The following is a 13,098-nucleotide window of genomic DNA, read 5'->3' as shown; positions in this document are numbered from 1 at the left end:
CTAACTTTTGAACTTTTTATAATGATAACTTTTCTTGAGGGTGTGTGTTGGGTCAAACCATAGAGAGAATCTGTGGCATGTTCTGCTTCATTTGACTTTTTTTAGTCTTGTTTTCGCTACAAATACTTTTACTATTTAAGGACCACATGACTGCCTATGCACTTAAACAGAAATGGTGAAATTGTGGTAGAAAAAAACAATGGCAAAAGAGCCAAAAAAGGCATTGGTCACAAACAGGTTACATCTCAAAATACACTTGATCCTTAAGGGGTTAAAGGCACAGTATAGGCACCCATACCACTTTATCTCATTGAAATGATCTGGGTGCACTTTCCCCATACCCCTGCAGATGAAAGCTTTACAGAAATTGCAATGTTCATCTGCAGGGATAAGGGGAAAGTGCACCCATGTAACTTAGGGCCCCCACCAGTCGCCAATTGTTGGGGGCAGGGAAAGGACACCCTTTTTCCAATTAGGGCACCCACCCGCTGCTAATGGGTGGGGGCTGGGGGAGACACTGGATGTCCCCCCTTATGTCACTTATGCCATATTTTTACTGAGCGGTTTGGTTCGTGTCGGTACGGTCTGGTACGCTATTTTGAGTGTTTCCATTATGAAAGTGGCCCATACAACCGAACTAAACCGCACCATTCATGGGCCCTCTTCAGATGTAGGTCCATAGGAAATGGTACGGTACGGTTAGGACGGAGCTACTGGCATCACACTATAAAATCCATTGATTGGCGGACAGGAAAACATCAATGCTCACGACAAATGACACGCTAGGCATTTGGTCTAAACCCCGCATTCTCCCTTGCGGTCTGACTTGCAGTGGAAACGTTCACCTGAATAGGCGGGACCATTCTAACCCTTCCGAAACATACCGACCCGAACCATACCGCTCAGTGGAAACGAGGCATTAGATCTCCCACCCACCACTCTTGAGTGCGGGTCGTGGAGGGTAGGAGACAAAAGTTCCCCCCACTTTTGTCACTTAGGGCCCCCACCCACAACTAATGAGTGGAGGCCAGGGGGGAGAAAATAGTTACCCCCTTTTTGTCACTTAGGGGACCCACCTGTCACTAATAGGTGGGGTCAGGGGGGAGACACTAGGTCCCCCCCTTTTGTTACTTAGTACCCCCAGCTGCATCTAATAGGTGGGGCGAAGGATACACACAAGGTTCCCTGTTTAGTTTAATAGCCCCCACTTGTGTGGCATGGGTGGAGGATGGTCCCCCCCTATTCATTATTTTAATAGGTTGCTGACAGACCAATTTTTTAGTAGATAGCTCTCTAATACTGATACTAGATATATAATACTACTACTATAGTAATACTACTACTATAATATACTAATACTAGATGCAGCCGTGGCATTGATCGGATAGGAATTTCATTCTACCGAATGAAATTACGAACCGAATATAATGACCGCATTGCATCCAAACACAAATGGACAAACTAAAAAATACATTAAAAAATTGACTGTGCCAAATAGGAAATACTAATATATATATATATAAATATTGAGATATAACAATATTAAAGAGTCCCAGCAAAATAAAAGTATTTTTTTTTTTTACGATAAGAACCTTTTGAAGAAAGTGCTTTTTTTGGAGGACAGTCTGTTATCCTCCTTAGTGTTCAGGTAGACAAAACTTTAGTGCAGATGAGGAATTCTGTTGTTGGTGTCTCATAAGACATAAAACACAAAATAAACCACCAATAGTGTAATCCAGTATATACAATGTCTTAGGTAAATTTAAGATAAAATACGCTCACAAGGAGAAAGCTTCCAATCAGCTCTCAGATAGAGCTCTGAGCGGTACAATCCCTGCTTAAAGATAAATCTGGAGCTGTCCTCTGTAGATATTCACAATGTAAACAGCATATGAAAGGAATAAAACGAGATATAGTACTCACCATTTTAAACAATAGTACTTGAAAAAAAAATATATAAAACCTACTCACAATTTCAAGAGCACTTTTTTTTCAATTATATCAGCTTGGGTGCTACGATCCCCACCAAGTATATATGTAGGTAGATGTGGAGGTTTCGTTAGATTAATAAAATAAAATGTAGGATAAAAAATACATAAAAAAGTAAAAACAATGTTTACTGCAATATACCACACAAAATAAAAACAGATAAAAAAAAAAGGCCTTCTACAACGCGTTTCACCCATAGGCTTCTAAACGTTTTATCATTTTAAAAAGCCTATGGGTAAAACACGTTGTGATTATATAGAAGAACTTTTTTATCTGTTTTTTTTTTTATTATTCCTTTCATATGCCATTTACATTGTGAACATCTAAAGAGGACAGCTCCAGATTTATCCTTGAGCAGGGATTGTACCGCTCAAAGCCCTATCTAAGAGGTGACTGGAAGCGCTCTCCTTGTGAGTGTATTTTATCTTGATTTTACCTAAGACATTGTATATACTGAATTACACTTTTTGTGGTTTCTTTTGTGTTTTATTTCATATGAGACCCCAACAACAGAATTCCTCATCTGCACTAAAGGTTTATCCACTTGAATACTAAGGAGGATAACAGACTGACCTCCAAAAAAGGACTTTCTTCAAAAGGTTCTTATTTTCAAAAAATACATATATATATATAAAATTATCTAGTATTCCTCATTTGTTGCAGTCTTTTTTCTGTAAGTTTTTCCTTGTTCCTCTTGGGTTATTAGGCAATCCAAGTAAAAAAAAAAAACGTATTCTGCAGCCTTTAGAGTTAGCATTGTATCTCCCTTTTTTTTCTCCCCCTGTTGTACAAATGGACAAACTGTTCGCATTCGGTTTGGATGAAATCCGGTCCAATCGCTGGTTCCCTACTCTAAATGACAGGCCATTCAGGAATAGCGAATAGAGGCAGTGCAAGATCACAGAGGAGGGTGAGTATTGTGAGAAAACTTCCTTTACAACATATTTTCTCAATGTGGCTTGGATTCTGATCCCTGCTCTCTGGAAACATGAAGCTCCGACGACCTTAGAACAATGGATCATTAAAATGAAAGACATAAGCTCCTCCTTGGATCAAAGCAAGTCACTACTTTGTCTTATGTTTTAAAGAAAACTAGAGCAGATTCTAACATATTCTGATAGAGAAAGAGAAGAGGAAAGAGGAAACAATAGGAGAAAGGTAAGCTTGGCATGACAGTGCCACTTTAAGAACTTTGCCCCATTGCAAATATTATATTCAAATAGTATCCTTCCCTTAACTCGCAGCCAGAGTGACTCATAATTCAAACTGTTTACAAAGTCATGTGTAGAGGAAATCTTGTATGTTCAACTTGTATTGACATCCCTCACTCATTTCTTCAACTCTGCAGCAATCAGTCACAACTTGTGGCTCTGGTGATTGCTCAATTCAGCCAGGTGTGAACCACAATATGTCTTATTGAGCAGGCCCTGCCATTCTCCAGTGTGATAAATGAATTTGCAGATGTGGGATGAACTACCATAAACCCTTACTCGTCTGGTGGTCTTACTTGCTTCCATTTTTACGTTTTATCCATTTGATGTTTCTCAACCCATTCGCTTTGCTTTTAGAAGGAAAGTACTTTGCACATTTTTTCACATCTGTTCACCTCCTCTTATGTGAGTTTTTTTCATACCTTTTATTATGTTGTGTTTTAGTGCTCTGTACTCACCTGCCTATCTACACATTTTAATCTAATTCACCTACATCTTCTGTTTATTTCCCTTTGATCCATTCTCTCTGAGCAACTCGTATACTTTACAACCATAACGTTTCACTTACCTTCCACTTGATCCAGTGCAATTGTTCACCTTAAAAAAGATTCTCTGTCCACCATCTCACACACTACTTTTGGTTTTAAACCTTTAGGGACCTAAATTCTGTATGGCAATCTCTCTGCAATCCATTCCTTAATTGGAAAAGTAGCTCAATGACCCATATGGGTTGTAATATAATTAGCATTAAATAAATGTAGCTAAACATTGTAAGTAGACCTTTCCAAGTAATAAACTAGACTCCGCTGATGAAGTGAAAGCTATGCCACTAAAGTAAACAACTAGCTAGGGGGAAGTTACCTGGAGTGTGATGAATATGAATTGCCAATGGGGACCACTTTTTGGGTTATGACTGAGAGGTTAAAGGGGAATTGTCACGTCCCAGGATGTATACATATCTCTTGTGGTTAGCAAACATGTATTTGTGAGGTATGTTGCACAACATTAGATGTAGAATTGAATACCTCCCTACGCTCCAACTAAGCACCACCATCACAGATGCTGTTTTGCATAGAAAGGCACCTGAGTATGCTGAAATGTTAGGTGTCTTTTTTGAGTCTTGCTCTGGTAGGCTATTGATGTGAGCTGTGATACTATATGTTTAAACTACTCGCATATGTTTACTCTACCCTTATAATTTTTATATATTTTATGTTTTATGTATTGTGACATTTATTGATTATAAAGCTCGTATTAGCATTTTGTGTGCATAGGCTTCAACCCTCAGCCAGTTCATCATGAATATTAGATACTATTACAGGTTCTAAAACTACATTCAACCACCTCCTCTACATAGACAACATCAAGCTGTATGTCAAGAGTGAGCCAGACATTACTGATCCCACTAACTAGTATATACAGCAAGGACATAAGAATGTCATTCGGGTTGGTTAAGTGTGGGCAAATGATAGCAAAAAGATGGAAGATGATCAGGACCGAATGAATTGAAGTACCATATGGCCAGATATGAGATACTGTGGTATTCCTAGGTACTTGTACACATGGCAAACATGAGGAAGAGGCAAGGAGGACAATAACATCCAAGTTCCTTCAGAGAGTCAGACAGGTCCTGAAGTCCTAGCTCAATAGAACAAAATACACGTCATTAACACATACCAGTTATTAAGTACCGAGTTGGAATAATAAAATAATGACAGGGCCAAAAGAAGAGCTGGACATCATGGATATCAAGACTCAAACCTAGAGATGGTATTTATGGAGGAATAGTGGCAGAAGCTATGCACTCTTCTCTACTGCTCATCTATCAGTTCTGCGATATAGGAAACAATTTACAAATTACGGTACATGTCCCATCTTCTCCACAAGATCTTTCCTGGAGTTGTTAATACTTGCTGGAGGTCTGCTGTGGTCAGGTCATCAACACACTTCTTCACATATCGTAGGGTTGTTAAAAAATGACACCAAGACAATGACCTCGATAGTGGAAAAAATTACCTTGGTGACTATGCTGCTTAGTCATGTCCCACTGACCATCTCCAAATATAAAAAATGCTTCACAACATATTTTCTCAATGTGACGAGGATTCTGATCCCTGCTCTCTGGAAACACAAGGCTCCGGCGACCTTAGAACAATGGATCATTAAAATGGAAGTTATTATGTCAATGAAGCTGATCTATATGGTAGGGAAGGGATATTCCAGGATATCTGGTTCCTGTGGTTTGACTTTTTGGCCCAACTAGGAAAAAGACGACTACGCGATTTCTACAGTTCCGGCAGGAGTAACTACCCAAAAAAGCTAGTCTGGCTGGGATCGGGGTGGAAGGCAGGGCTGGGGCCATCCAATTCATTCACTCATCTTACATTCTCTATTTTCCATGTCCTGTTGATCTTCTCAGTTTTCTATTGCAGTTCCTTCATTTTATATATCCGTGCTGTTTTCTCAGCTTTATCTACGCCTGTGAGGACAATAGGGGTGACTTCTTTAATAATGGGTAAAAGGATACCTAACTTTGTGGGTACTGAAAGCTAATAAGGTTTTTAGAAATGCAGAGAGTATGAATGCATATTGTACATTGGGTGACTCCTGTCATGACTCCTGTGACTCCTGTTTTGCAAACCATATACAATAGGCGAGCACTAATATTCAGAGCTCAAGAGAGAACGCTAACCATAATTACTTGCGGAATATTTGATACTCTCCGGTTTATGATTAATGTATGAGAATGCATTACATGCTTGTTGTAAAACTATGTGTAAAAATGTTATGTAAGTGACTGTCCATAAAAAAAAAAAATCAAGACCCAGAAACTACTCACAATGAATATAGGATTCTACTCAAAATCCAGCACCCAGTACTGTACACCAGCTGGAAGAAAGAAGATCTGGGCCTGATGTGTCAATGCCACTCTCCTGAACGAAACACAAAGCATCCAAAAGTACATAAAGATGGATCACAAAGATGGACTGCTAAGGGAATGCCTGAGACAACAACAGTTACAGCTAAAGAATACAGAAATTGAAGAGATTCCATGGCAAGACAACCCTCTAAATAGAATGTACCATTGCCAGATAGTGGATGTCGCTCATATTCCGAAATACTACCAGTTGTTGGAAAAAGCAGGACTAGAAGACAGCACTGATACGTTAATTGTTACAGTACAGCAACATGCACTCAGCACCATATCAATAGAAGTTTGGGTCTCTCAGACAGGACCAATTGGCTGGACCTGCCTAAGTTTAGATGGGAGATGCCACAAAGGGTAGTTGAAAATGACAGGGCTAAGATCCTATGGATCTAGAAAGGATGTGGAAAGATAGGGCACTAGTAGTGCCAGTTGTGATTGGAGCACTCAGGGCTGTAACCCCCAAGTTGGGAGAGTGGCTTCAGCAGATTCCAGATGAGACATCAGCGATTTCTGTCCAGTAGAAGGAAGTTCTAGGAACAGTTCTAGATTTCTGCAGAATCCCCAGATTATCAGGACTCTGATAGAGAACTCAAAAAGGAGGAATATATATACAAAAAAATACGACATGGAGTGATGAGTAAACAAGTATAATGTACATATATATCATTTTCAAAATGTTCTATCATTACAATAATTCCATACAGGATGAACATCTAAATGGAAAAATAAAATGGTAAACTGCCACAAAACAATGTACAAAGTAGTAAACTGGCATACATGTATATTTATTGAAGTGTATAAACATATCTGAAGTGCATGACTGGTCCCACCCATACGGGTAATCCAAATCCAAAATGCCAGCAATTTATTTGTTACCTTTACATCATATAAATGTTATATACATTTTTTTCAAAGAGCAAATCATTTAGTGCAAGAATAATGTAGCTAAACTGTACATTTTACTATATTGTTGACGGTAGTGTTATTTTACACGACAGTGTTACCTTTACTTGTAGTATGAGCACATTTCCTTTGATATACAAGGAATATGTAAGAACGTATGCCATGGAACAGTGCATGTTCAGCTACATTAACATAATGAAAATTGCTGCTATTGGAAGAATAGTAATTATATTCATACGTTTGTGAACACCAATCAATACTTAGCTTTAATTGCATCTTTAACACTGATGCTTTTCTAGACTAGTTCCAATATTGTGGGGTGCAGAGTCAGAAGAGCAGAGTGCTGGAGCATGGAACCAGCTGCGCTAAGAAGCACACAGATTTGTGATTTAAATTGTTAGCTGCACAGCCAGGTAGTGTGAAAAGGATAGTCAAGTAGCTGTTAAGTCCATTGCTGCCAATTACTAACAATCAGGGAGGGGCTCCAAGTCTTGTTCAGTATAATAAACCTGGTTTGTCTTGTTTCATCTGTTACTGCTGAAGAGCTTGCAGCTGCACAGATTCAAATAGCCTCGGAACTATGGTAATTATGAAGCAATCCTTTCTTTTAATGTCGAAACCGTGCTTACAGAGAGTAACTCTTCATGCTCTGGCATACTTATGTACAATTGTTTTTTATAGCACGGTTGCTAAATTACTGATACACACCAACTTTTGCATATGAAATTAATTTGAAAAAAAAATCATATATATATATATATGATTTTTTTTTTTCAAATTACTATATGTGTGTGTGTCCTGACATAAAGGTGAAAGCAGAGTAGCATGCTACTAATTTGTTTACGCACCAGCTGTCATATCAGTTTCCTATTTGAGAAATATTTTTTTCTTGCTGTATCAGAGATACATAAAATATACAATTTCAACTGTTTCTTTGATAGACTTCAGGCTTGTGTTTTCTGGGCATAGCATAATGTATTTTTCCTTTTTTGTTTCAGATGATGATGAACATGAATGGATTATCCGTACATGTCGGAAAGAATGGGATGAGATCACTGGATATAAGCCTAGACATATGTATTCTCAGACATGACAGTTTATACAAATTACATCTTACCTATTCATTGATACTTAAAAGAGCGTTTACAGGAACTAAATATTGTATCAAAATTCAGAAAATAAAAGACAACTCCCTATTATTTTATTAGTAACATTTCTTGACCATTATGATTTTTTTCCCATAAGTCTTCATGTTTCTTCCATTTTTTTCTGATTTAACTTCAACTCTTCTTACCTTTTCTTAAAGCAATGCATATTTGTATTTTGTTGTCAGCTGTGCTCCTCTTGTCTAACATTTAATTTTCCAAATAAGGTAAAAATATCTGCTTTTTTTAATCTTTAAAAAAATAAACATTTCTCTGGTAAAGATTTAGTATAATATATTGATATACTGATGAGATCACTGGATATAAGCCTAGACATATGTATTCTCAGACATGACAGTTTATACAAATTGCATCTTACCTATTCATTGATACTTAAAAGAGCGTTTACAGGAACTAAATATTGTATCAAAATTCAGAAAATAAAAGACAACTCCCTATTATTTTATTAGTAACATTTCTTGACCATTATGATTTTTTCCCATAAGTCTTCATGTTTCTTCCATTTTTTTTCTGATTTAACTTCAACTCTTCTTACCTTTTCTTAAAGCAATGCATATTTGTATTTTGTTGTCAGCTGTGCTCCTCTTGTCTAACATTTAATTTTCCAAATAAGGTAAAAATATCAGCTTTTTATCTTTAAAAAATAAACATTTCTCTGGTAAAGATTTAGTATAATATATTGATATACTAACGCGCACATAACTAATACAGCAAAAGAAAATTGCTTTAATGTTAGTGTGCGTGCTTCTATTTATGAAGTACAGTAATTGATCAGTTTACTGCTTTCCAGAAAAAGAAAACTTTATTACTTATAGAATGAGTTCTACTTGAAAATCATAAAATACTCAGTGATGTTATATCACTACTAAGCACATGTTTTTTTTCTTGACATAACAATATATAACTATATAACTATATATTGGGGCTGATGTGTACTGTAGTCATTGCTGCCGCCCAGTGATGGGAGTGAGCGCAGGACTTATCTTTCTGCATTTCTATCCATTTTTTGTATCACTCAGCCTTGTTACAATGCAGCCGCCCATCCCATGTGTTCCCTATTAAGGGTTAATAATATATAGGGGTGTATATAAAAAATACCCCTTTCTGTCTCACTAGAGATTTTTGCCAGAGGCTCAAGGAAGCAAGGTGAATGGTTAAAGTTAGGACCCACCTGGGGGGGTCTGCCTTGACGTTGGCAGGTGGGCTCATCCTCTCATGGCCATTGGAGGTAACTAAAAAACCTCCATTGTTTTACAATACATAGGGATTAAGGAGAGAGCGCAGGTAACTTGTTTTTCTTTGGTTTTTACTATATATTGGGGCTGATGTGTACTGTAGTCATTGCTGCCGCCCAATGATGGGAGTGAGCGCAGGACTTATCTTTTTGCATTTATAACAAGAAAACATGGCATACAAGGCAAGTTACAACTGCAAACGGTGCATTTAAAACACAGATATATCACCCCTCTTTACTGTGGTTTGTATTTTGTCAAGTAACAAAGTCAAACTGGAGACCCACACAATTATCAGTCTTTGATTTCAATTTGAAATTAATTGTTGAGTCTATGTCTCATTTTTGGGCATTTTAGCAGCCATTTAAAAATGCCCCATAGAATTCAACTGTTTCAGAAGTAGACACCTTAGGGAATCTCACCTGGTGTAGTTTAAGTCGTATTGTGCAGCTATGTTTTTGCTGATAATTTTCTTTTTCTATTTGTACTTACATATTGCATATGTTCTGTGTATTTTATAAGCATGAAGTATGCTACTGTATGGAGAGAAAAAAAATGATGCTCAGTTAAGTACAGCAAAAATTCCAAGTATATTTTTATGGTTTTCTCGGTGCTAAACTAAAGTGCTAAAGTATATTTTTATGGTTTTCTCAGTGCTAAACATCATTTACATTTGTTTTCAGTTATTATATTGATGCTGGCTCTGGGCTGCATTTTCAGCAACACCAGCTAGAGCTGTATCAGTTGCCAAAGCAAGAAGATGGAATTACTCCATCATGTCAGGTTGAGTTCCAGAGAAGAATGACAGAATAATTCAGTCATCATTATACAGGTTAAAGGTTTATCTATGTGAAAAATATACAAGACCCAAGGCACACCCATATTGTGACTTACAATTGTAACATGTATAAACAATCCCAAGAACGCTTTGAATTTGAGTTTTGTAATTGCTGAACAGCAGTAACGTGCCATGGCAGTGGAAAATTTCCCATAACATGTATCCTCTAAAGCCCTCATCCTTACCTGTGTTATAACTTATGACAGTTGTGTGCAATCTGTCAAGCATAGGATAACATAGCAAGGATTTCATTTTGTCCACTGGGTGTTGGTTTGGCTCACAAACACTCACAAAGGAAGTGCCAGTAACACTAGCCTTGAACTTTCTCAATTAGCCTTAGCTGATTTTAATATTTTTGTCATTTGTGTCATTTGGAAGGATAACTTTTAAGTGTGTAACATATTTTTACAATTAGTCTTCTCATGGATTCTTTTTTCTGAGGCTGTTATGGTGTATGCCAAATCAGGCCAGTAGAGTACTTGAGAAATATGCACCCTTAATTTAAGTGAATCCAGTCCTAAATAAAAACGCTTAATGTACATTATTTTTATCTTGGCTATAGCACTAATTTTTTCAGCTAAAGTGTGATGAGAATCAAGCAGTAGCAGATATTTAGTACAAAAAAAAAAACATTTAAACACAGCAAACACTGATGTAATTAATAAAAAAAGACAACATAAAGCAACTTGAAATTAACTCCAAATTAATAAAACCGAATAACGGTTTTTTTCATAACTACAAAATAGTTATTTAAATGACCTCTATTAACATTTTATTGTTTATTAAATGGAATTTATATCACCATGAATCATTGGTATGAAAATTTAAAATAATGTACTTGTTCTAGGAAATAAAGAGTTAACCCAATATACTTGTCCATCAGAGCAGTATTTTTGTTCTAATATTAGATTAGGGCACCTGCCTAGATTTAGGCTTACTATTTTCAGCTTTTTAAATAATGTAATACTTTTGATTAACCTTTTAACCCCTTAAGGACCAAACTTCTGGAATAAAAGGGATTCATGACATGTCACACATGTCATGTGTCCTTAAGGGGTTAAAGTGATGTAATATTTTGAAAATGTATTTTATTGAAGGATAGTGGTCATATGAAGCCATTTATTGTCACATAGTTGTTTGGCTCCTTTTTAAATCATAACGATAACACAAATCACCCAAATGGCCCTGATCAAAAGTTTACATACCCTTGGATGCTTGGCCTTGTTACAGACACACAAAGTGACACACACAGGTTAAAATGGCAATTAAAGGTTAATTTCCCACACCTGTGGCTTTTTAAATTGCAATTAGTGAACAGGCTAGATACTGAGCTATGGATAGCAGAAGAGAGCTGTCAAAAGACCTGCGTAACAAGGTAATGAAACTTCATAAAGATGGAAAAGGATATAAAAAGATATCAAAAGCCATTAAAACGCCAGTCAGTGTGGGGCCGGGCCTGACTGCCGACCGGAGCACCCTCCTGGAACTTGAGGCAACATCATGCAATTTACCTTTTTTGAGGGCTAACCCATCCCGATTTTCAAGCCTGACAACAAAGAAGGACTCTTACTGTCCAAGGGAGCAGCTCTGCTCTCTCAAACCAAGCATACCTGCGAAAGTGACTCCGGTGGCCTGAATGAAGCCTACCTGGAGGTGGAGGCCTGGAGACGCGGCCGATCTTTCGGTTTCTGTCCTACCACAAGAAAGAATGCAGTTGTGGCCCACTGTTTCCCACCCTCGCTGGTGAGGGTTATTCCGGCACAAATTTGCCTCGGGACCATCTTCAGCAATATTAGAGGCCCAAATTGGGTGCAGTGTTCCACCTAAGATGGTGGCTTTGTTCCACCAGCCCAGCATCCCCTCACACTCTAACGAGGCTTGAGAAAATATTCAACATAAAGCCAACAGATTGCCACGCACCATTTAAGAAATTAAACCCGCTGACATACCCCAGCATCCCTGAACAAAAAATGTCCGACAGGAGGCAGAATTTTCTCTACAAGCAGCAAGCCTATTATCATGTTGATGGCCTCAGCTTTGCATAGACAACGTCCCCTCTCCTCTGCAGTTCCAGGGATCTTGGAAAAAATGCACTAGTAGACTCTCTCAAGTCAGACATCGCAATAGTGCTCGTAGCGTGCAATACCGGAAAGAGACTCTCCAAGTCGGTCTAGCATAATTGAGGTTTAAATGTGGGTGGAAGCGCGAGGACCTGCCAGGACGCATGCTGGAGGCTTGTAGGCCTCCATACTCTCAATGGAACTCTACTGTCCCAGTAATGTGGTCTGACTACTCAAGCACTTATTAAGACCTAGGGAGATGCTATTATTCCACTATATTAGATGTCCTGAAGGCCTTACTCTATAGCAGTGCAGGCTTCGTTCCAACATATTATTTTTCCCATGTCTAGTTGGTATACCTTGTTATATACATATGACTTTATTTTTTTCTTTTAGACAGGTTTGTGTAACTTATGTTAGCTTGATTTCACTCAGTTTGTAATAGTCTATTAGCCGGTTTGTTAATGTTTCTCTACTCATCCTCTTTGTGCCTAGACATACTGACTTTGCCTGTTTATTACGAGTGATGTCCCGAACTGTTCGCTGGCGAATAGTTCCCGGCGAACATAGCGTGTTCGCGTTCGCCACAGTGGGCGAACACATGCGCGGTTCGATCCGCCCCCTATTCGTCATCATTGAGTAAACTTTTACCCTGTGCCTTACGGTCAGCAGACACATTCCAGCAAAGTAGCAGCAGACCCTCCCTTCCAGACACTCCCACCTCCTGTACAGCATCCATTTTAGATTCATTCTGGAGCTGCATTCTTAGA

General features: G+C 38.0%; 1 protein-coding gene across 1 annotated transcript in view; it reads left to right on the top strand.

Annotated features, from left to right (window-relative positions):
* Positions 1–8,221, top strand: part of MORN5 (MORN repeat containing 5) — a 42,465-nt gene extending 34,244 nt beyond the window's left edge. The window contains exon 5 of the mRNA XM_063432328.1: positions 8,031–8,221. Coding sequence (XP_063288398.1) covers positions 8,031–8,125 — 95 coding nt within the window. The 3' untranslated portion in view covers positions 8,126–8,221. The remainder of the gene's footprint in view (positions 1–8,030) is intronic.
* The last annotated feature ends 4,877 nt before the right edge of the window (positions 8,222–13,098 follow it).

Source organism: Pelobates fuscus, chromosome 9 (genome assembly GCF_036172605.1).
Source record: "Pelobates fuscus isolate aPelFus1 chromosome 9, aPelFus1.pri, whole genome shotgun sequence".
In the NCBI taxonomy this organism is placed as follows: Eukaryota; Metazoa; Chordata; class Amphibia; order Anura; family Pelobatidae; genus Pelobates; species Pelobates fuscus.
The sequence above is the reverse complement of the archived record's forward strand: the minus strand, read 5'-3'. Positions and strand labels throughout refer to the sequence as shown.